Source organism: Nelusetta ayraudi, unplaced genomic scaffold, assembly GCF_046127955.1.
Source record: "Nelusetta ayraudi isolate G7.1 ecotype Tasmania unplaced genomic scaffold, CSIRO-AGI_Nayr_v1 ptg000057l, whole genome shotgun sequence".
NCBI classification, from domain to species: domain Eukaryota; kingdom Metazoa; phylum Chordata; class Actinopteri; order Tetraodontiformes; family Monacanthidae; genus Nelusetta; species Nelusetta ayraudi.
This window is the reverse complement of record NW_027466107.1, coordinates 3,314,379-3,338,127: the sequence shown is the minus strand read 5'-3', so window position 1 is coordinate 3,338,127 and position 23,749 is coordinate 3,314,379. Positions and strand designations below refer to the sequence as shown.

The window sequence follows — 23,749 nt, the reverse complement described above, 5'->3', positions numbered from 1 at the left end:
AGACATTTCTTTTCCTCTTGCACGCTTAGTTTCCTCTAGAACCCCTGTGTTCTTCCTTTGCCTCAACACGTTTTCTTGTTTGCTTCTCTTTTCATCCCGTCCTCTCCGAGCGAGGGGAGTAGGAAGTTTGTTTTTATTTTAAACGCCTTATCTCTTCATTTACATCACCCTCCCAACTCCCCCCGCTCGCGCTCGCCCTGTCTCATCCTTGACTGGTTCCGTGCAAACTGGGAAATCGTGCATGCAGCCCCCTCACTGTGTCCCTTTTTTGATCGAGACTTCTTTGCAGATCCTGCGGCAGACTCCCAGAGGAGGCGACGCGCCTTGTTTTCCTCGTCTAGAAACAAATTAGTGACAAATGAAAACAAATGAAAGAGGCAGCCGGATAGAGAATGGGAAGAAAGGGATTTATACGCCTCTTCCAGCACTTGTGTTTTCCTTCCTTGTTATGTGAGTTTGTGTTTCTCTAATGAGTATTTTACACATTCAAAGCGCTCGAGATGTTAAGGTCTGTCCCTAGCTGCCGAGGGTAGAAGTGCATCCCCCGACTCGCTCTCCGTCTACGTGACGGGGCAAACTGCTTGTAAATCCCCTGAGTCAAATGATGCTTAAACGCTTCATGGTGCTGAACAGCAATCTATAGCCGCTCAGCCCACATCTGGCTTCCAGAAACTCAGTCACTCCCTTCCCCTCGGGCTTCCACGCTGCTGTGTTTCTGATCACTGGATGCTTTAAGAGGCTTTCTGCGGGACTCGTTTGGGGATGCTTCCTGCGGAATTGCAATGAGCAGACATCAGAGGAGCCGAGTCCGCTAGCAGTGTCCCCTCTCATGTCATTTTTGCTCTTTATGTCAGATTATGAGCTTGGGAAATTTAGATTTCACCCACTTCATGCATATCTTAACCAGGGTCACTGCAGTACACCTAAAATTGTGTTGTGACCTGTCATGATGTTCATCTGATGCGAGGCGTCCTTCACACTGTCATTATAGTATTAGTGTCAAGAGCCATGATCCTGTGCAGCGGCCCGCAGTTTGCATTTTGTGTCCCCGTCTCTCGAATTTGTACGGTGTGACACGGTGTTATTGATAATTGCCTCTTGCTGGCACAGCTCCTGACAGGCGTTGAAATTAAAATAAACTTGGTCACGTGGGCGCTAATCCTGTGCGCCTGACAAGTGTGTATGGTCCGTGCACATATGTCCTGTCTCAGAGCAACAATGGGGAGTTCATGTCTTGGAAAGGATGCAGACATGAGAAAAGATCTTCCAACTTTGCTGGATTTGGCATCTTCTGTCAGCTCCTAAAGGAGTTGAGGTGCTGAGAAACTGGGTCAGACCGGGTTAATGGTCTGTTTTGTGCATGCAGAGAAGAGAATGTACTATAGTCAAGGAATTTACCCTCGTCAAACAACTTCCTCACATGTGTAGATGTGCAGAACTGGCTGCACTGACACATCTAGTGAGACGCTATTAGAGACAGGTGTTTTCTCAGTGGGCCCTGCAGCCTTTTTGGCCTGTGGACCCATCGTGCTGTGAAAAAACAAGAGCAACAATAACTGTGGAGATTGAAGAATGTGTAGAAGGATTCCGCTTTGGAAATGCACTCGCAGAAGAATAAATCTTGGAGAGCAGCACACTCAATGACCCACATTTGGCTGGGGAACCCAAACATGCTACTTTGTCTGACAACCTTTGGATATACAAGAAAACTCCCTCGATGTATCAACCACTCTTGTTTTCAAGAGTCCTATAATAAGAAGCAGATTCAATCAGCCAGTGTTTATTACTAAAGGCACTTTGTTAATATTTGTATTAACCTGATATGGCAAATGTAATGTTTCATTGGGGATGTATTCAGAGAATGAATGACCCTTTAAAAATGACACTGGATAAACGTTTGGTACTTTGCATTGAAAATGAGCCAATCAGATCTCTTTAAGTGGGTTTACGAGGTGCTGAGTGCCCATAGCGTCTGTGAAATTTACACAGTGTTAAAAAAGCGGCATGCTCATCAAATACCTGTTTTAAAGCCGTTTTTGTCACAGCTCTTTAATTATCTCGTGATAATAAGCTATTGTAAAATTGATGCTATCATTATGATAATACACCAGTAGAATCAAGCCTGTGGTGGGCATCCACAGCTCCACCTTGTTGGCTGTCCAAGTCTCTGTGATAACCGAAAATGGCGCCAAGTGTGAAGCATGTTCACGATGATAAACATCTCTGCCGCTCATATGTACTTCCAGCTCATAGTACTTCACAGTTACCTTGATCACGAGTTTATCTGCGTTTTTTTCAAATTATGTCTATTTAAAAGGTAGGGCAAAAACAACAACCCACAAATTGCTTAATGGACAAAATGATGCAGGATGACAGAGGCAGTAATTAACAAAGGCACTGATCCAAAATGTGTTGGGGTTTTTTTCTGGGTGTGGGTGTTTCAGTGGGTGTTTCAGTGAGGCAACGTGCATCAAAATGAGATCATGCAGGTCTTTTTTGTTTACAAAGGTTTGAGGCGTAGGCTCCATGACATACATTGTATTTGTTTGCGCAGAGAGCTTGCTGTGTCTTATAGTGTTGCCCCACAAAGCATCCGTGACTCAGCATCGAGGTCACACCCAACGCATTTAATTTGATTATCAAGTCCCCGCGGAGTCTATGAGAAACTGCTGTGGCCCAGTTCATTCAATCACTCTTCCTGGATCCGCTCAGTGTTTTTTTTTTTTTTTTTATGTCATTCATCATGCATCTATATCGCCGTGTTAAGATCTTTGGAATGAGTGGAATTTCAATGGATGAAATCCCTTTGAAAATTTAGGATGTAGTCTGGATATATATGCAGACATTGTGCAACTTCATCTTATTTATCATCAGATGCACGCACACAAACACAGAGAGAGATCAAATGTCAGTGATTTTCCTACACTCAGCTGAGGGGTGTGGGGCCAAGACACTGTGGGAAATACTCATTGCCCAGATTCATCTTGGCTTTACTTCTTGTTAAAAATTTCCCCTGTTCCCAGGCGCAATAGTCTTTCACAGTGCAGTACTGTGTGCGTGCAGAGTGGTATTTTCTGGCCGGGCCGGGTGTGTAGGTGGTGTGAGTCATAAAGAATGTCTTCAGAGACGCTCGCTATAGAAGCACAGAGAACACATTATGTCCCCGGAAGATGACAGAAGGGGCCGCGAGGCACGGAAAGAACGTGCAAAGTGTCACAAGCTGCCAGCGGAGATGCACACAGATGGACAGTGTCGGGTGGCATTTTCAGCGGACCCAGCGAGATCTGCGAGGTGCTCGGCCTTCTCCTCCGTCAGGGAGCTTGTCAGCCGTGCACAATAACGAGTCGAACATGGCAAAGGACGGTGCCTCGTATTGAAAGCCTGTGCGGTATTGCGCACTCGCGCGACGTCACGCCGCGCCGCCGCCGCCTGTCACAACTGCGGCTGGTTTCCAAACTTGTCAGCCCCTCTCTGACTCACCGGCGCTATTTAAAAAGCGTCTGAGTCACATCATTAAGTGATGGTGGAAACAATGCGGTGCAAACTCCTGGAAGCTCCATTCATCGGCATCCTCGCCGGGGGAGGTTCTTCACGCTGTTGGTCTGTTGCCCTCGTCCGCACGCCGCCGCCTGCTGCTTTCTCACGGGGGTTAAGATAATTTGACAGGTGAGATAAGAAAATCATTACCTCAAAGCACGAGTGAGATGAAAGCAGAGCCAGCCTCACAGCCATCTCTGCAGGATGAGGGAGGGAGAGAGCCTGCAAATTTTTTGCCCAACTTGAGGAGACATAAATGGCTCTTCAGCAGCGGAGCGATCATTTTTATTGATTGCCGGCTCGATTTGGTCTTCGTCTGGCTCCATGCATCAGCAATCAAGGTTGCTCATCCTTAAATGTAATGTAGGTTTTTATTTTTTTGTTGTTGTTTTTTGTCTTTTTCCCACACAGCTCCTAAATCATCGTGCCAGTGTGGGTTTGGGTTGCCTTTTACTCCCTATGGGTGTAACTGGATTGATTGGACCAATGCAGTCTGACTTTAAAATGTATTTTTTTATGTGTGGATTTTGTCTCAACAACCTCAAAATGTTGCCTTTATCTGGGGTTAGGGTGACCCAGTAGTTGTGTGTATTTGTGCCATTTTTGTCAGGTGCAGTTTGCAGCACTGCTGGAAAATTAGAACCATGATGCTCAGAACGGAAATGAAGAATTGAGCTGAACTTTACTATTGTGAGTTTACTCACTTCTGACATTTGACTTGGAAACAAAAGTTCAACCTTTCACATTTCAAGAGAAGTTGACTTCCAGTCAGGCTACAGCAGAGCTGTCTAGAGCTCAACCCACTCAATAACAGGTGGACATCAAGGATTGGAGAACAGACACAGAAGCTAAATCAGTTTCCTCACTCTTTGCAGGCTTTTGGGATGTGACCTTTGAAAGTCAATAACTAGCATGTTCCTTGACATTTATTCCAGTGTCAACATGACTAACTCACTCAGAATGGGTGAACAACCGTCCAATTTTTTTTTACAAACACCAATATAACCATTTTCTGCTGTGAGAATACCTAAAATTATTTCATTTATGCTGCTTTTTTTATGACTCAGCGTACTCTCAGAATTTTAAGCGCTGCGGTCTTTTAAGCCCCTAGATTTGTAGTTAGCGTTTCCATTGACGGAGCCCAGTTGTGATTTAAAGTTGAAGCAGTTTATGGCCCTGTTGCCGTGCTGCGGGACTGGGAGGTCCTGCTTCCTGAAGCGACCGGGAAGAAACGGCCTCCACTAGGCAAATAAATAATGTCATAAAACACAGCGCCCGGTTTCTCGGCAAGCGACGTCTGGGCAACGGTAAACTCTCCCCAATGCGTTTAATTAACGAACGGTAGACTAAAGAGAAGCGCCTCTGTATGAGCACTGAGAGATGCGGGAGGCAATTTGGGGTTTAGGAGCCTCGTTTCGGATGCCTGGAATGCTGCTACTGTAAGTGGCCAGTTGCCCCCTGGACAGGCTGTCTCCAGCAGCTGGCGGGGGGTTGTGTGGTGGTGGTGGTGCTGGGGAGGGGGCGCGGTGCGTGATTGGCTGCACACCAAAGCTCTCATCCTGGTTAATGCGCACAGCAGCGATTTATCAAGGCAAACATCTAATAACGTGACCAGTAGACTGCGAATTACGCATGGGCGCATTGTAATGGCAGAGCTAGCGGTTGCCATGCTCATTACAAATAGACCCAATATGACAGTGTGGGCTTTTGCACAAAACGGAAAGCAAAAATAGCTGAAATAAGACTTTTATAAAAAAAATATATATAATTTTTTAATTTTTTGAATAAATGCTTTTAGCCTTACTTGACCCCTTTTGAGGTCAGAGCATGTTTGTGTCGGCCGAAAGCACCGCTACTGTTCAACATAGCGTTGAACAGTAGTGAACAGTAGCCACCTGTGTGGCGCTCAACCTTCGGTGCAGGTTGAGCGCCACACAGGTGTCAGCTGTCAGGTGCACCGCAGGCGGGATTACGGGGGCTAGACTGTGCACAACTGCCCCTATCCTATAATAACATCTACAGAAGTGCTGGCCACCTGCTGCCACCTCTCAGAGGAGTCGGCCTCCTCCTGGTCCGCTGCAAGCAGGAAGCCTGCGCACTTTAAAACCAGCTTCCAGCGGCACTAAACCCTGCTCTTCAGCTCGGCAACAACCGCCACTTAACCGAGCCAGACAACAAAGTGCTGTCACGCCGGCAAAGTTTTAAGTGTCGGCCCTGGCACCATTAAAGGCGAACCCATGCCATATGCCACAATTTCCGCCACTCGGTCTTTATGTACCTTTCGCTACGCCGCAGCAAAGACATTGTGCCGGGGGTAATTGTGACGCTTTGCGAACTTTGTGTTGTTCGAGGGTGTCGGCATAGACAAAATGAAAGGCGGCGTTTTTTCCGTTGTGCGTTGTTGCCCTGACTTTTACCGTCTCTTCTCCATTTGCAGCTCCCGTGGACGTCCTGCGGACGCTGGGGTTGTCCGAGGACATGGAGGGGGTCTCCCAAGGGGACGGCCTCTGCAAGAAGAGGGGAGGCCAGCAGCCAGACTTGGCCTACAGGATAGACAAGAAGATCCAGCTCAGCGCTCCCACCAAACAGCTTTTCCCTGGTAGAGGATTTCAGTTTTCATGTGGAATTGTGGAAATTCTTGACAGTTTCCAAAAATAGAAAATAATAATAAGCGACTTAAAAAAGGCTTCTCCCAGTGACGCTTTGAGAAATCTGACTTTGAACTCACTGTGCCGCTTCCTGTGGGCGCTATCTGCTTTCCTGGGAAACATTTTTTCCATCATTATTATCTTTTTCTCAGGTCTCTCACAGCCGCCGGTTGGCACTCGGAAGCTATAAAAAGTGACTGCCCCCCCGCTGTGTCCTTTCGAGTGTGATTCAACAACCTGCTCACCTCTCTTCTCCTCTCTCCTCCCAGAGTCCAAATTTCCAGAGGACTTCTCCCTCATGGCAACCGTTCGGGCTAAGAAGGGCACACGATCCTTCCTGCTCTCCGTCTATGACGCCCAGGGGGTCCAGCAGGTGGGGCTGGAGGTCGGCCAATCGCCCGTCTTCCTGTATGAGGACCGTCAGGGGCAGCCCGCACCTGGACTGCACCCGGTCTTCAAGGAGGTCAACCTGGCTGATGGAAAGTGGGTAGTTCAAGGACATTTGGCTTGGTCATGAGAAACTGTGTGTGTGCGTGTGCGTGTGCGTGTGTGTGTGTGCGCGGTTTACCATCACTTGAGTTGCTACCATCGACTAACATGCCCAACCCTTCAAATCCAATGAATGCTTCAGACTTAAAGCTTACTGCCTGTTTGCTCTCAAGTAACCTGAACAAGATGAAGAGCCCGGTGAAGCGTTGAAAAAGATTTGACTTTATTAAAAAGGTGTGAAGAAAATGAGTTCCTCAACTCTTCAAATCATCCGCCCAGAGTTGTTAAATAGCAGCAGAGATCTAAGCAGGGCAATTTTAGATACGTACAAACACCCCTCCTCTAAGACTGAGATAACCCGTTTGGTCTCGCCGCCTGTCACCTTTCAGATGGCACAGGATCGCCTACAGCGTGCACGGCAAGTCTGTGACCCTCTTCCTGGACTGTCAGAGGGTGGCGACCGTGGATCTACTGCGAGGGGACAACGCTGAAGTCAGCACAGAGGGTGTCACTGTGTTTGGGAGCCGGCTGCTGGACGAGGCTGTGTTTGAGGTAGGACTTTGTCCTTGAGGTCAAGTCCTCGTTCCCTGCTGCTCTTTCTATGTCGCCGCCGCCGCCTCGAACATTGTCATACTCCACAGCAGCGGACGAGAAGACCCCGGGAAGGTCACAAATTAGATTCAGCAACCTTCATGTTGCACTAAAGGCAAAGCTTTGCTCATATCAAGAGCCAAAGCATTGCACACTCGATGTAAATCCCCATTCGAACCATAACACAGGGTTTCTTTTTTTTCTTTTATTATCATGAATATACATGGTGTGAAGCCTTCTGTCGCCTAAGCTACTTAGGAAGGCTTTAAAAAGAAGGAATATCTCTGCTGAGGAGACTGAAGGGTGACAGGGGTCTCCTGTCAATCAAGTGGAACAAAGAGGCGCAGGGGGGGAAAAAAGTGTTTGAAAAGTGAGAGTGTGCTGGTGAAAAAAAAGCCAAAAAAGAAAATGTGGTGCTGCTGAGACATGCCCAGCCCTTATTTCCACTGGAGGACCCAGGAATGACACATTCTCTTCTGCTTTGTGGGGATTTTGTCAGTGTCGATGTGTTGGCTAGCTTTGCTGATGTGAATCTGGGAGCTTATGAAAAAGTCAGCACACACCCTTCCATCCCCGGAATATTTAGGGGGACATTATAAAGCGTGCAAGGTTTTTCTTTGACCCTTTTCTTTGTTTGTTTCATAGCTCCTCGTGCTTGTGTAAAATATGGGGCCGGTGTTCCGATCCAAAAGTCTGCACTGAAGGGGCTTATTCTCTCTTTCACAGAAAGTACCTTTGTGCAGAAATACCTTCCAGAGTGTATGTCCAACTTACTGGTTACAATTATTGTTTCTTTCTTTCTCTGGGGTGTCTGTAGTCATTATCTGTGCTTCACATGGCCACATGCAGCCGCTGTCCAATTGTCCTTCATAAAATTCCTGTGAAAATAATCAACCTGGGCTGGGCTCTGCAGTAGTGTTGGGTGTAAAGGAACATTTCCCCTCGCAGTGAGAGCAGCCCTCTCTGGAATGGGAGTGCATTGTTTAGCAGTGGGGATGGCCGTTAGCGCTCCCCGGTGACCTAATAGTCCGAATCCACAGACGCCTTCACTTTCACCCGGAGGGCAACACCAGATGTGCTCGTACCTGACAACACCTTCTGCCCTTGGCTTTTCTGAGCGTTATCACCTACAACCTCCCTCACCTTGTCCACACATTAACCTTGGTCCCACTGCCCCTCCCACCAGGCTGTAAGTTCTCAATCAGCTGTCTTTCCTCTCCTCCTCCTCCTCCTTCCCCTCCTCCACCTCCCCCTCTGCTCTCTCATACACTACGTGAGGTAGTCCACTCCTTGAATTTCACCATTTCCTTCTTCACTTCACAAGATTGTTTTTTTCTCCTTCCCCCCCCCTGAGTAATTCAGACTGTTTAATCTCTGGACTTCATCCAAAACACTTGTTTGCCCTTATTTGTCATTCTTGGTGATGAGTTATGATAGCGGTGTGAATAAATGCTGATGACTAATATAACCTTTCAGACTGTCCCTCCTTTTCAGATTCAATTTCTAGCTCAGCTCGTGTACTTTTTGCGGCCATCCTCACGTCCATTTGGCAAATACCTTCATCCACCGTTAAGTTACGTTTGACCCGAAAAAAACAAAAAACAAAAGCAAACTCTTGTTCTTAATTGTTGATGTGATGATATGTACTTGTGTAGCTGTACTGTGGTACATTTCTGCCTGGTAGTGGACATGCGAGAGTCTGCATCATACACCCAGGGGTGATGCTGGTACCAGGGGAACGCAGATTAAACCAGGCTGCCCCCTGGGCGCCGGTTCCCAGGACCCGGTTGTGAGGGAGGAGGTCAGTTTTTTTGGCCCAGTCCTCCCAGTGTGGGAGCTTGGCGTGGGAGCAGGGAGCCTGTGGTCAGGAACTAATGTTTCTATTGCTTCCAGATTGTCTGTAAATGACTACAAAAGGTCTGGTGCTCAGACTCAACGCCCTTGTTTGTGTTTGCAGAAAAAGCAGAATGCTCTTTCTTGGCCGCAGTGTGGCCCTGCATTTATGCCTCAAACGTGCTGACTGCTCAGATAAGAGGCCCAGCCTGTGTTGGTCGGGGAGTTCAGATTCTGTGTTGATAAGTGCTCGAAATGCATCTTTGGCTCTGTGTTGAAACTATGACTTGTCAAGCATGTCATTCATGAACTGCTTTTCTTTGAACCTTTAACAACCCGCCTATTAATTTAGCAGGCAAATTGGGAAATTACATCTAATCAGCAAAGCTTTGTTTATATTTGACCTTTTTTTGTTGAAAAAATGACTTTTATCTGATGGCAGTGCGATGCCAGACATGGGCCACTTAATGTGTTTTGGTGGGGGTGGTTGATTTTTTTAACCTCCTCTTTACCATTAACGCACAGTAACTTTGTGACTCACCGAAAGGATGCAAGTACACGGAATGTCATTTTGCACATTAGTGTAGTTAGTTGTGATCTGTTGAGGCATATTAGCCACAGTTATCTGGCATCCTGCTCCTCATTATGCCAGTGGAAACTGCGCCGAGCCGCACAAGCCACAGAAATGCTAACAAACCCTTTTCTTGATCTGTCGCCTGTTTGCAAGCCTTTTTTTGGATTCAGCCGAGGTGTTTTCCTTCTCAGCACATCCTCAAGTGCGCAGATCTGATGTCCTCACCAGCCATAAACAGGCACGATGACACAACAAAATTCTGGAGCGCTACGCATGCTTTGTGTTTCTCTGTTTCTGCTAGTGTGGGGAGTCCCTGCCAGGCAAGCCAGGAAAAACAGGAAAACGTCTGGATTTTTTGTGTTTGTTTTACTTTGATCTACGATTAAACTGAAACTTTTTTTTTTAAACACCAACTTCCAAGAAGAAAGAAAAGGAGAATGATTGTAATTTAATGTTGAGTGCATGTTTTTATTTGATACAATCTGTGGCTTTGCACAACATTAGCCCATTTCCTTTGCCTAATATTACATATGGAAAACATGAATGTCTAAAAGCTGTTAATGGGGAACAGAGAGTCACTTTTTTCCAGATCTATTTAACCTCTTGCTAAAAAACGCCCCCCACAACATTATGCAGCCAGTCTGATTTGGTTTATCTGCCTCACTGGGTGACATTTTAGCTGACAGTGTGCCGGTGCTGCTCTGCCAGTTGTACAGATTCCTATCACTAATTTGTCAAGCAGATGCTGTCAGATGGGGATTTATTTTAAATTACTTTGCGATCACCTGAGAGAATGAGCTAACTACCTCACTTTTTTTGAGATAAGACAGATTTGTTTCTCTTTATCTAACCTTTAAAGCGCAAGAAAAAACAACAACAACAGCAGCATAGATTTAAGGTGAGGGTGGCCTTTCAGGAACGTGTTGGGGAAAAATAAAAGCTAAATGTGGCTCTTACTCTGCAATTTACAGGGTGTGCTGCAGATACATTTGTCTGGTGGTTTGCCGCCTTCCTTGTCATTATGCAATAACTGATGGCAGGAGAGGACAAGGGTTATGTTGAGGGTGAGGCCAGCTCGGTGCTGCGGTGCTGCGGGGTGTAGAAGTGCTGTCTCCCTGCGTGTTTGTGTACACAGACCCTGTCTGCGCCTGCAGGGCGGTGACGAGAGTGAGCGGCTCTGACGGGGGACGGCGACGGGGGTCTTGCTGTTTAACCGTCGCGGTGTGGACGACTGCAATCAGACCTCTTCTGGAGCAAAGCAACGGTTAACGGCGTGTGTGCCAGGAGTGACAGTTTGATGGCGGCAGTGTTTTACGCTCTTATTTCTCCCCTCACGCGCCCCCACTGCTGCACCGCCTCGGCACCGGTGCAACTCATTGTTGTCTCTGCAGCTCTGCAGCCATTTGCCTGACTTAGCAAGTCTGATTTTTTTCCCCTCTCTCTCTCTCTCTCTCTCTCTTTTTTGTTTGTTCCAGGGAAAAATTCAACAATTGCTAATTGTGGATGACCCCCAGGCTGCTGCCAGCTACTGTGTAAATTACATACCAGACTGCGACTCTGCTTTGCCTTACGACAGCCGTGCCCTGCAGCTGCCGGAGGTTAGTGCTGCCACCAACAGGAGCCAGTGACTCCCGGGGGGACAAAAGATGTTCTTCTTTGTTCGGTGCATGTACAACTGATGTGATGTGTCATGTTTTTTGCCCCCCCCCACCAGTTCCCCCCAAAAAAACAAAAACAGCTCCAGAGATGCAGTATGACTTCTTTTTTGGTTTCACACAGAGACCCCGTCGTCTTCTCCCTTCTTATCCCCCCATCAGACTCCCTGTCTTTCATTAACACGCACGGCCATCAGCACACCCGTGTTTTTCCTGCGAATTCTATCACAATGAACCAGCACGCGTCTCTCCCTCTGCGAAAAAGTATTTGAAAGGGCAGCACAGCAGAGGCCATCAGTCACAGGATAAGTGACTTGTTTTAAAACGCCGCGAGCTAGTGGGTTAGTTTGAGGTCACTTTTTCTTTGGTGCGAGTCCCTCTCGACACACATACACATAAAAGAACAAACATAACCAACAGAAGCAGATAAAACGCAACATAATAGCCCTTTCATCCCTTCAGAGACATTTACTAAAGCATATTTTAATCATCAATACTCTGAGTGACTGTAAGGCTTAATTCAATTGTATGTAAAAGACAGATAAGCTACGAGGAGGTGACCGGAAGACCAGATGTGAAGACATCTCAGCCTGCATTTGTGTGCATGCCCGTGTGTGTGGAAATGAGTCATTTCTTTCTGATTTATGAGCCACATGCACTCTCGCCTTAGAAAAAAAAGAGGAATAATTGGCACGCACACACTGCAGTAAGTGCATGTGTGTGTCTATAACAAATGTGATTACTGATGATCTCTGCAGTTGGCTCAGGCAGCAATGGGAGAATGAGGCAATTCTGATAGTCGTCCAGATGGGTTTTTCCGAGGCACAGCTGAGCAATGGGATCTGAATCCTAAATTCTGTCAGCATCTGTCACCCCACTGACCTACTTCCCATCACTCTCCTTCATGTGCTGACCCTGTTTTTCGAATGGATCTGGACGAAAACGGTGGGGTTTTTTTTAGGCAGAGCCCGCTGCTCATGACTGACGACTGGCTGCACTTTGAATGGACAACACAGAACCGTGTTTGCTCACCTGCCAGTGCACGTTTGGAATTAGCACCTCTCTACCATCGCAGGCTGGGTGACCCCTGACCTCACAGGCAAATATGTGCTTTGCTGTGACTTAGAAGCACCAAGTCTGCAGTTGTTTGCCCATTCTCATTTGAAGTTTAGTTTTGGGATTTTTCCAGCTTAGTGTGAATCGCCACTCACCGACCCACGCCGCCTGCCTTTACTTTGCCGTTGCAGGGTCGCTTCCTCATTGTACTTCATTTGTGTTCAATTGTTTTCTTTCGCCCTCATCCTACGCTCCTTTTTCCCCCCAAAAAGAACCCCAAACTCCTTCCTGATGGCACGATGGAAAGCGACCAGCCCGACGAACAGAAGCAGCACTCTACAAAGGACAGAAAAGGCAAAAAGAACAAAAACAAGAGGGACAAGGGATCCAAAGGCAAAGGGAAACGTAAAGGCAAGGGCAAAGGCAAGAAAGGGTCCAGGAGGAAGAAGCACGAGGAGAACGACCTTGAGGACGGCTTCCTCAGAGTGTCAACACCGCTGCCCAGCTATCTGTCCCAGGAACCCTTTCAGCCCACAGAGTTGCCAGACATTCAGAAAGGCCTTGAAACCATGATTCCAGCTGAAGACTTGGGGAAATCCTTCACGGAGATGTCCACACAAGAACTCGAGTCTGCGATGGAAGCTCCCACAGAGGTGCTTGAGTCAAAAGTCACCGAGGAGGTAGACAAGTTAACCTGTGATCTCCACCCTCATCCGCACCTGCAGTTTGCAGCCCTAACAGATTGTTCCTCCTAACCATAGAGAGCACCTCTCCGTTTGCTTCCCACCACCATCACTAACCAGAGCCATCATAACATCACCTCCTCTACAGCACAACCTAGCCAGAAAACCCAGAAAATCCAGATTTAAACCAACAAACCATCTCACTTTGTGCTTTTTAATGTATGTGTATGTGTAATGTTTTGTACAATAAGCATGCAAATCGACTGACGACGCAATGGCGTGCACGCTGCATATGGTTTGTCTCCGACCACTTGAACCTAATAGAGACTGAATAGTTTGTTGAGTTGACAGTTGAGGTGAATAAATCATCTGAATCATTCCCCATGAGCTGCGCGGAACATTTCACAGCTGTTTACAACGCAAGAGCCGTCTAATCAGTTACAGCAACAAAGATGGAATGCTGTTTGCAGGTTCCCATTTATTTTTTTTTTTTGTTTGCTAATTTGCCAGGAATACAAATATGTCATAACGACGCCGTTCCTGCAGCTTTTTCATTCTGTCCATGAATCTGACGTTATTTCATCAACTAATTACAGCATGGCACCGTAATTAACCGGCGCTCCTGTAAATCCTGTATCCTGGATGATTAACATTTTTGCCACAAGCCCATCTGTTTCGCCACTTTCTCTGTGTACTCAAAATAAAAGTCCCTTTGCTCGTGTGCACTGGGAGCTAATGAGGGGTACCCAGTGTCCCCTGGTGCATCTCTCTTATGACTCATTATAAATGTATTTTGCCCTGCAGGAGGGTGCTCCACTGATAAAGCCGGTGGTCGAGGAGTATGGAGATGACCTTTACAAGGACCTCTATGATGATCTCTCCGTTTCCACGGTAACAGTGGGCCCGAATGCTACTGATTATGAGGTGAGATAAATGCAAATGCAAACACAATTGCTCTGGCTGCGATGCGTTGGGAGTTTGCTTCGATATTCATTAAGTTCCTGTCACAAATGGAGCCTTCCCGCCCCGTGCAGACTCTGGAGTTTGAGGATTACAAGAACGACACGCAGTACGAGGAGTACGAGGAGTACGAGGACCACTTTGAGTTTGCAGAGCGGGACAGGGCCCAGACTTGGGACGGGGAGGTAACCCCTGCCTTGCGTTCTGAATGTTACTGACAAACTACAGAGAGGTTTATAACAGTCTGTGTCTGTTCATCTGCCTCCAGAGGTCCAGAGGGGAGAAAGGCCAGAAGGGAGAGCAGGCCATTGTTGAACCGGTGAGCTGCTTGTGGCAGTCAGCAAGTTGTCCTGTAGGATTTGTTCATGAGAAAAGAAAGGAAGTAACAGCTTAGCTAATGGCTTCATTCTGTCTGAACTGACAGGGTGCGCTGATACAGGGACCCCCAGGTCCGCCGGGGCCAGAGGTAAGCCCGCTCAACAATGATAACAAACAAACTGTGTTGAAAGTGTCTTTGTCCGCCTCGTCCAGGATGTGGATATGTGTAAGTCAGGAAGTGTCCAGATGTTTCGCAAAATATTTGGATTCTAGCCATCAGGGGGCAACTGTGTGTGGTTTTCAGAGGAGGAAACAGGTTTTGGAAGCTGTAAACATCTACGAATCCACCACTGGAACCCACTGACATGGCCTCTGACGAAATCAATAAAGCAGATGTTAACAAGTTGGGTGTTGCTAGATTTTATTTATTTATTTATCTACTTTCATGGAGCTTTTGTTGGGGAGGTGGGGCTGGACTTGCTATTGGGATGCTCTTTTTCTTTTTTTTTTTAGCGCTGTGAATGTTTCCTTCACAGGGGCTCGCTGGCCCAGCTGGACCAACAGGTCCTCCAGGAACCAGGGGAGATCCCGGTGAAAGTGTGAGTGCAGATGAAGCCCAGACTTGGACCCATGAGGGTTCCTCTGACCCCACTTTGACTCCTCACATTGATACATGTCCAAGGGATCATAAAGTCCCGGTTCAGTTCCGAGAGAATCGGATGTTGACTCACACGTGTTTGACCTGATTTTCCATTGTGTGTGTGTGTGTGTGTGTGTGTGTGTGTGTGTGTGTGTGTGTGTGTGTGTGTGTGTGTGTGTGTGTGTGTGTGTGTGTGTGTTGATTCAGAAAGTGCAGTTGTCTATGATTCATCATAGGGAAACTTATACCAGTTCACTTGGTTACTGACAGATGCTGCGTCATATTTCAATCATTAATTGTTTTTATTGCTCGGCTTTTCCAAAGATGATGAATGGCAATTTATGAAACCACAGATTCACGTTACTTACAGGCACCATCACCCTTTTCCCTTATGACACACTTTTTTTTTTTTTTTTTTTTAAAAGAAGCTAAATTGTCTGTTGTCATCGTGAACTCATCCATATTTTATTTTCCATAAAAGAAATCTTAAGATTTATAGGTGGAAGCCAGAGAGAAAAAAAATTATATCTATGAAATCTCATCAATAAATCACAGCTACACATGTTCTAAAGAATTGCCTGCTGTGTTTCATTGTCATTGCCATCACTTAATTTGAGGGATAATCCTACAGGTCTAATTTAATTTATCAATAGATTAAACACAAGGCAACATGTACTGTATTCTCTCTCTCTCTCACACACACACACACACACACACACACACACACACACACACACACACACACACACACACACACACACACTCTGACGATGGCCAGAACCTCTGACTTCACCTCTTCTTCCTTCTTCAGGGTCCTCCAGGACGTGCAGGTCTTCCTGGGGCTGATGGGATTCTGGGACCACCAGGGACTGTGTTGATGCTCCCAGTAAGAATGCAAGGCGCACACACACTCGCTCCGACATGCTGTGAACACACAAGAGGGGGGAGTACTGGCATGACCACAAGGGGGGGCTGTGTGATAGAACTTCATTTCCACTGGGGGGACTGACTCCTCTGTGTCAAACCCACCAGTTCCAGTATCGCAGTGATTCCCAGAAGGGTCCTGTGGTGACGCCCCAGCAGGCCCAGGCGCAGGCTATCCTGCAGCAGACTCAGGTACAGGCTCAAATATTCATTAGTATGGGTGACGATGTACAGTATGTGCATGTTGTGTTGTGTTGATTAAAAAAAACAAAAACTATCTTGTGCCGAATAGCGCATCAAAGGGTTTTTGTCTTCCAGCTGTCGCTGAAGGGACCTCCAGGCCCGCTGGGTCTGACAGGACGATCCGGCCCGCAGGTGAGGCAGTCGTCTGACCTTCGGCTAATTTGTTTCCATTCGCCAGGCTGACTGCAACCATTAATCTCATAGTCACGTCATGATTGTCACATGCAGCCTGCTTCTCTTCCCTGCTTGTGCTCTCACGGCGGGTTCAGGCTGATTGTGAATCACCGCAGGGGGTCAAAAATGAAGAGAGCTGAAGGATGATTTATGCACAGCTCCTTTGTTTTGTGTTGGTGTTCCACCAGGCTTTTGTGAATATTTCATCCACTGCATGCCACGTTTTTAACAGACTTATTTATTTATTTGTTTCTTCATTTCTAAATAAATCAGGGTCTTCCTGGTCCCACTGGGCTCAAAGGAGACAGAGGAGAGGGAGGCCATCCAGTAAGACTATTATTTCTCACAAATTATTACTTCTATTACTTCTATTATTGCACATCTCGTCTCTTACATCTATTTATTTTCCTCCTTTTCTCCAAACAGGGGCCACGTGGGCTGCCAGGTTCTCTGGGGATTAATGGAAAGCCAGGAAAAACAGTGAGAACATCCGAAGCATTGCATTGACTTTGAAACTGAAAATACTCACTGTGTGTAAAGCGCGCTGCACATGTACGCAGAAGCATCATTTAACTGAATTATGCGGCTGCTAGGGCCGTGCAGGAGTGGACGGGGGTCGCGGAATTCCAGGCGATACCGGCACAAAGGTAATATCTCGCTGAAAAGCGTTGTTGTAGCTGCAGCTAAAAATCAGAACAGCTTTGCCATGTTTTAGTTTTAAACGTTAAGCTTCTGTCTGTATTGTCAAGTAGTTCACTGGTGTGGATGTTCTGCCGCCCGCGTCTCACTACAAGTATTGACACAGAGGCGACTCAATACCGAACAGCTGCAGGAAGGGCTTAGTAAATATATCAGGCTCCCTTGACAGTGGCGCTGACAGAACAGCGCAGTCTTTATCAGTCAAAACACCATTTTAGCAGAGCCGCAGCTAATCGGAGAGCTCCCTGTCCCCCAAAACATGCACAGAGCAGATGTGAGGCTTTGCCAGGGGACCACAGTTCTGCAAATTTTCAAACACTGCAACATGCACGAATGTGTGCAAGTGTGTGCGTGTGTGTGTGTGTGTGTGTTCTGCAAGGTTTGATGCACTCTCTTATCTATTACTATTCAGGGCGACAGGGGTTTTGACGGTTTGCCAGGTCTCCTGGGAAACAAGGGACACAGAGTGAGTTGGATTTGGTAACATGAACACTCTCAGGTCACACATCGCGTGGCAGATGTTTATTTGCATATTCTGGTCTTGATCATTGTCGTTTACTCTGAAAAGCATCTGCCCGTTGCTTGCACTGGGCTAAACAAAGCTGTCCTGCACAACTTGAGCCGTGTGGCTAAAGTGTTTATCTTGCAGGGTGACAGAGGAAAGCCAGGCCCTCATGGTCCTGCTGGAGAGCCAGGAGAAAAGGTCAGTCGGCATTCTTTTGCGAACTTGTCCTATTTTACATGGAAGAGAAACAATGCCGGCATTGCGTTCTCTTTATCAGAATGACCTAATTTCATGTTGCATCACTGCTTGCAAAACTTATCAGATCAGTCCAAGCAAGTTCCACAGGTTAACTTTAAATTGCGTTTTATTCATGTGTTAAATATCTTTGGATTTCTCCAGGGATCCAGTGGACCTGTGGGCCCAAGAGGTCAACCAGGTGAACCAGTGAGTAGCTCCATCTGCCTCCTGCGTATCGACAGCACAAATGCTTCGACTTTGAAATATTTAATCTAAAGATTTTTTGGAGAAACGCTTGCCTTTGTAGGATTGCTGCATTTAAACAAACTTTGAAGAAGGGATTTACACCAGTACACAATGAAATTACATCTATGCATCCTCAACCCTGCACGCTACCAAACAAACATCCTAAATGAGAACAGTTAGGATATATTCATAAAATATCATCAGTGTGTAGCTTCACATGAAGAGAAATGGCCAGAACGCAAGCTGCTTCATTAAAACAATAACATAACAAAACATACATAATATATAAATATATATAGATAAACCAGATGTAATATTGTAGGCAGTTAATCAAGGTCTAATACACACAAACCCGTATCCTTTCTTTGGATAATGGATCATGTAATCCACAGAGACCTTTCAAGCACCGTTCAAGACACTGTGTTTTTCTCTCTCTCCTTCTCTCCTCCGAACTCGCGGTTGATTGGTTATGACTCACACTTCATCTTCCTCCCAGTAGGTAAGGTTGAGGCTCAGCAGGGTTCAGCACCTCCTAATGGATCACCACATTGTAGGAAGAAATAGAGTGGCATCAAAAAATGCTGGGAAAGCTGCGTTAAACAACAAAAGGAGAGGAGAAGAGAGGAGTCGGACGTGTTTGATGTGAGCGAGGGAGCGATTCGGAACGGCGAGACAGCCAGTGTGGAAACGCGAGACAGAAAATTTGTCGGCGGTGAAAGAGATAAGAGCGATGGAGAGAGTGGGGAGAGAGCGAGAGAGGGAAGAGATAAAATCCTGGCCTGAATGATTATATTTCCATATCAATCACTCCCCTGGAGATCACAGATGTAACCGTGGAACAGGTGGCTTGGCCGGCCTACAAAGGGGGGAAGGCTGACAGAAACGTAGCACGCACGCAAACATGGGCTGCTACAGTCTCCGTGGCGACCACATGCAAAACCAGTTGTGCCCACACACACAAATTGCACATGCACACAGCATTTATTCTCTGCCTCTACCTGTTTTTTTTTTTTTTTCAAACCTCCTCCCTCTGTCAGCTTGGTTTTGATTTATAATTAGTATTCCACACTTGTTCCAACTCATTATCAATGCAGGTTTAACTGTTGGCTATTTGCTGTGCTTTGTCCCCAGGGTCAGCGGGGTCTTGTTGGGCCAAGGGGACCAGCGGGCCCACCAGGCCAGCTGGTCAGTCAGCGTCGAAAACAAAGACATCTATTAAATGTTGCTTTGAAAAGTTCCTCTCTGTCATTTTTTAAGACTTGCAAGTCTTTCATGTTTGCATTTCTGTTCAGGGCATTCAAGGAAGTGACGGTGTACAGGGGTCAAAGGGCAATCAGGTCAGTCCTGTCAACTTCATTCACATGGAATGAATTGTTTTATAGGAAAATAGGAAATTACTGTTTCCTATTTTGCTGCATAATGATGTATTTGCCACATTTACATTTTAAAGTGCAGTGTCTGACAAGCACTGTTTTTTTTCTTGCCTTTTTTTTCAGGGTCCTGCTGGAGAAATTGGGCCACCAGGTCAACAAGGAAATCCAGGAATGCAGGTACTTCACTTCATCCTGTCACGACAACGTTCAACTGTCAACACACCAGACATTAAGCACACACAATCATCCCACCCACTCGACCCCGCGTGCTCGCACAAGGCATCATTTTCCAGAATGCACCCACTTGCGTGCATGCGCACACAGTGTTCCAACACAACCGCTCTCCCAGTCTTCACCTCATCACGCGACACTTAACCTAATTGATGCTTTGCTCTTGGTCCAGGGGTTGCCAGGTCCTCAGGGTCCAATCGGAGTGCCTGGAGAGAAGGTAGGCAGAATGTCTTTTCACTTAATTTAGGAATTAAAGCTGCGACCCCTTGACCCCTGTCATCATGCACACAGGGGAGTCCCGCCAAGCTGCAGCGCACCTTCCAACCACTTAGAGCTCCCATTCAGACAAGACGGCTTTAGACAGGAAATCAATGCACAGGAAGCACACACAGACACAGACACACACAGACACACACAGGCACACATGCAAGCGTAATGGGCGCCAGGGGTGGACTTTGCCTGTGAGCACAAACTGAGGCGAGACTCATAATAGAACAAAAAAGTGAGCGTTGTCATTAGCACAATATGTTCAGTTTGAGAGCAGCACAGTTTAAAATGTGACGTCAAGGCACAAATTAAAGTTTCCTTTGCATTTAACTAAAACTTCAGATTTAGAGTGTAATCTCCTCTCTGTCCTTAATAGGGTCCACAGGGCAAGCAAGGCATGATGGGACTACCAGGCATTGATGGCCCTCCTGTGAGTAGAACAAGCAACGATTGTCTCAAACACTCTGAAACTGCTGAACTGCTGAAACACTGCTGTATTTACACCCACCAAGGATTGCAAATATGCATCACTGCCATGTACTGCAAGTAAATGTGAAAGGTCATTTGATATGAGAAATTAAACTTCACACTTGCTTTGCTGCTCTGACGTGCACTGTAAGTATTGTTTATATAGAGGGAAGCCTATAAAAATGGTATGTAATAAAAAATGGTCCATAATATGTGATGCCAATCCTGCAAACTGTGTGAATTCAGTAGCCAGGAGATGAAATTTGCAAATCTTTGTAGTTGGTGCACGTCCTATAGGGGGCCAGGGAGACATTTCTGGAATTGATGCAAAGCTCTGTGACATTTAGAATGAAACGTCTTTGTACACTGAACTTTATCTCATCTGCAAAAAGTCATTTTGGATTGCTGGCAGACACATTTGGATGCGTTTTGCTTAAATGGTGCATCATCTGCAATCATGTCTTAAAGTGCTAACCCTCAATCTGTTTTTTCCTTTCCCGAATGCAATTACACATTTTGCGATTGTGCATTTGCCTCAGTGCGATGTCTTCATGCATTTTTTTTTTCTGCACCAGGGTCACCCAGGAAGAGAAGGACCCCCAGGAGAGAAAGGCTCGCAAGTGGGTACCCGGCATGTCGGAGGCGTGCCGATTGCGGCCTCATAACAAGATGTTAAAAGTGCATTTTCATGCTGCACGCTGTTCCTTGCAATCTGCTTTAGCGGTGCATTCACTCACATTAGGCCTCGATAATGGCCGCGCTCATAATTACAGTCACTGTGACTCCAACAATGTGCAAAGAGCATCCGCTCATTAGAGTCGGCAGAATGCTCTCATCAGCGCCGTCCACGTTAACGGTTGGAAAATGCTCTTTGACAACTAAGGTTAGGACGCGGTGACTAAGTGCGCTGCTTATTAGCGCAGAGCCAGACGACTGCCTTCTACCATCTTACAGTTTGCTGCACGTTGTAACTGTTAATGAGCACTTGTGTTTTCTGTGTTTAATACAGGGCGTGCTGGGTGTACATGGGCCCATCGGGTACCCGGGAATCCGCGGGGTCAAGGTGAGACCATGATCTCAGGCTCGTGCCTCATGCCGCCACGTTCGTTTCCTCACTCTTTAAAGTCAGCGTGCGCTGTATTCCTACGGGTTACTGACAAGCTGTTTAAGTGTGTGACTGACAGGTGACAGGTGGAGGCGTAGTGCCTCCTTCCTCAAGGGTGCTTCCATCAACAGAGCAGAACGTTTGACAGAGGGAAGAAATGTCAGATAGAGCCGTCTCGTGCGGAGCTGTTGTCATTGTTGTTTTTTTCAAAGTAGAGGAGTAAAAGGTAATCAGTCTGCTTGGTGTTTGTTGAATTTGCACGCCGGGTATTATATCCGGTCATCAGGCTTATTACTCCCTGAGGGAGGGCTTTGGCGCGCTGAACGCCATTACAATGAAATAAATTTAAGTTCAATAAAAACTCAACACTCGAGCAGTTTTAGGTCAAGTGGAAATCAATAGGCTCACATAAATCCTTGCATCGCTTTGCAATTGATGGTTTGTTCCCAGAAATGCAAAGAGGTACAGCGGAGGTCTCGTTGCAGTCTCGTCAGTTTTTGCTGTTAAACTGTTTCTGAGTTGTTCCCTGGGTTATTTTTCTCACTCAGGGTGCAGATGGAGTCAGGGGTCTGAAGGGGAACAAAGGGGAGAAGGTGAGGTGAAAACTTTGTCCTGCTCCTGAAAACTGGAAGTTTTTTTTTTCCTGAGCATATTACATCACACTGATCTTTCTTTTTTAAATCCATCACAGGGTGAAGATGGCTTCCCTGGGTTCAAAGGCGACATGGGTATCAAGGGGGACAGGGTGAGAACCGCAAATCTGAGGCCTCCGTAGAGCACACAGAATGTGAAAAGGTGCAGACTAGGTTAAAGCACTTGCATTTTCCCCTCCAATCTTGTCTGTAGGGTGACAACGGAGTGACTGGTCCACGGGGAGAGGACGGACCTGAGGGGTTCAAGGGTCAAGCAGGACCTTTGGGAGAAACGGGAGGTCCGGGCATCGCCGGAGAGAAGGTGGGATATTAAAAAAAAACACAAACAGCAGCAAAACAGGTATATTTCTCCTGCACTTTTCAAACTTTTCTTTTTTAGGAATACATGTCTAGTACTCAATGAACCAGTGAACATATGGCTTTCCGTGCTCTTACATTTATAACATCTGGTTACTGCCAGATCTTAGGGCGAAACTGCTACAGAACCACTTTGCATGTCGAGCGTTTAATCATCCTGCCGTCACTTGTGCAGTAATTTAGGGGTATCCCACTGTCTGGATTCTAGACATACAGTCAGCAGTATATAGTCCAAAAATCTGAGTCGTGCAGCAAATTTTCTTCTTTTTTGTGGCTGCTCTGCAGTTCTGAACGCCCCTGACTTTCTCTCGGCTTCTCTGCAGGGTAAACTCGGCGTTCCTGGCGTGCCAGGATATCCAGGAAGACAAGGTCCTAAGGTGATTCTGCTTTGATGAGCCGTTATGTTGGGCCAGCGCGTCCTCACGGTTCCTTTATCGCGGATGTGCTCAGCCACGGCCTGACTGTTTCCTGTCTGATTAAAAATAAAGGATGATAAATGGCTTATTTTAAAAAAGGCTGTTTTATTAATAGTTCATTAGCGACTTCGATTCATTACACGTTGATGAATGGCATATTTAAGGCTGTGTTAGGCTCTTGGATTAGATTTGCTTTAATTTGATACAGTAGTTAATTATACATTTAATGAGACGTCGGGGCCTGATGTGTGATGAATGGAAAGGCTGAGGCTGATTAACCTCTATGTGTGTGTCTCCAGGGGTCACTCGGCTTCCCCGGTGCGGCCGGGGCCCTGGGAGAAAAAGGACGAAGGGTGAGAGCGGCTGTTGACATTCTGACTGCATCAGACAGTGCAAACATTTCTACGCTGCGGCTAATTTAAAATAATTTATATCCTGCGATATTATCTCCCCCAATCCAGGGTCCCGCAGGTCAGCCAGGGTCTGGGGGCCAAAGAGGTCCTAATGTGAGTACACGACGGATAACATTATGTCGGAAATAATAAAAGTGTTAAATAACTCAAACACGTTTTATATTTCATAAAAAGCATATTTAGAGTTATTTAACATGCTGCATAATTACATATATCTTGCTCAGATACATTTGATGTCTTCAGTATCTATCTGCAGTGCAGAAAGTTGTAAAGATAAAAACTGTAAAAGTATATATATATATATATATATTTAAATTAATTTTAAAGCCTTCTCTGCTCTAATTAGATTCCATCATTTTAACCACCAGATGTCGAGGACATAGTTTTGTCACACCAGCAGACATTTATCTTTCACCTACAGATGAGTTATGAGTGCGCTAATGAGGCTGTTGGG

At 46.3% G+C, this 23,749-nt stretch overlaps 1 protein-coding gene across 9 annotated transcripts in view; it reads left to right on the top strand.

Moving 5' to 3' along the window:
• Positions 1–23,749, top strand: part of col5a3a (collagen, type V, alpha 3a) — a 43,335-nt gene that overhangs the window by 1,944 nt on the left and 17,642 nt on the right. For 4 of the 9 annotated variants that reach the window (XM_076038521.1, XM_076038525.1, XM_076038527.1 and 1 more), the window contains exons 2-33: positions 5,975–6,136; positions 6,455–6,668; positions 7,064–7,226; positions 11,148–11,270; positions 12,656–13,063; positions 13,871–13,990; positions 14,083–14,211; positions 14,295–14,345; positions 14,451–14,492; positions 14,881–14,943; positions 15,796–15,870; positions 16,017–16,100; positions 16,227–16,283; positions 16,599–16,652; positions 16,752–16,805; positions 16,919–16,972; positions 17,437–17,490; positions 17,674–17,727; positions 17,929–17,973; positions 19,144–19,197; positions 19,305–19,349; positions 19,509–19,562; positions 19,789–19,833; positions 20,260–20,313; positions 20,927–20,971; positions 21,361–21,414; positions 22,005–22,049; positions 22,148–22,201; positions 22,303–22,410; positions 22,790–22,843; positions 23,182–23,235; positions 23,344–23,388. In XM_076038521.1, coding sequence (XP_075894636.1) covers positions 5,975–6,136; positions 6,455–6,668; positions 7,064–7,226; positions 11,148–11,270; positions 12,656–13,063; positions 13,871–13,990; positions 14,083–14,211; positions 14,295–14,345; positions 14,451–14,492; positions 14,881–14,943; positions 15,796–15,870; positions 16,017–16,100; positions 16,227–16,283; positions 16,599–16,652; positions 16,752–16,805; positions 16,919–16,972; positions 17,437–17,490; positions 17,674–17,727; positions 17,929–17,973; positions 19,144–19,197; positions 19,305–19,349; positions 19,509–19,562; positions 19,789–19,833; positions 20,260–20,313; positions 20,927–20,971; positions 21,361–21,414; positions 22,005–22,049; positions 22,148–22,201; positions 22,303–22,410; positions 22,790–22,843; positions 23,182–23,235; positions 23,344–23,388 — 2,717 coding nt within the window. The remainder of the gene's footprint in view (positions 1–5,974; positions 6,137–6,454; positions 6,669–7,063; positions 7,227–11,147; positions 11,271–12,655; positions 13,064–13,870; positions 13,991–14,082; positions 14,212–14,294; positions 14,346–14,450; positions 14,493–14,880; positions 14,944–15,795; positions 15,871–16,016; positions 16,101–16,226; positions 16,284–16,598; positions 16,653–16,751; positions 16,806–16,918; positions 16,973–17,436; positions 17,491–17,673; positions 17,728–17,928; positions 17,974–19,143; positions 19,198–19,304; positions 19,350–19,508; positions 19,563–19,788; positions 19,834–20,259; positions 20,314–20,926; positions 20,972–21,360; positions 21,415–22,004; positions 22,050–22,147; positions 22,202–22,302; positions 22,411–22,789; positions 22,844–23,181; positions 23,236–23,343; positions 23,389–23,749) is intronic. The other 5 variants (XM_076038524.1, XM_076038523.1, XM_076038522.1 and 2 more) reach the window with 5 other exon arrangements.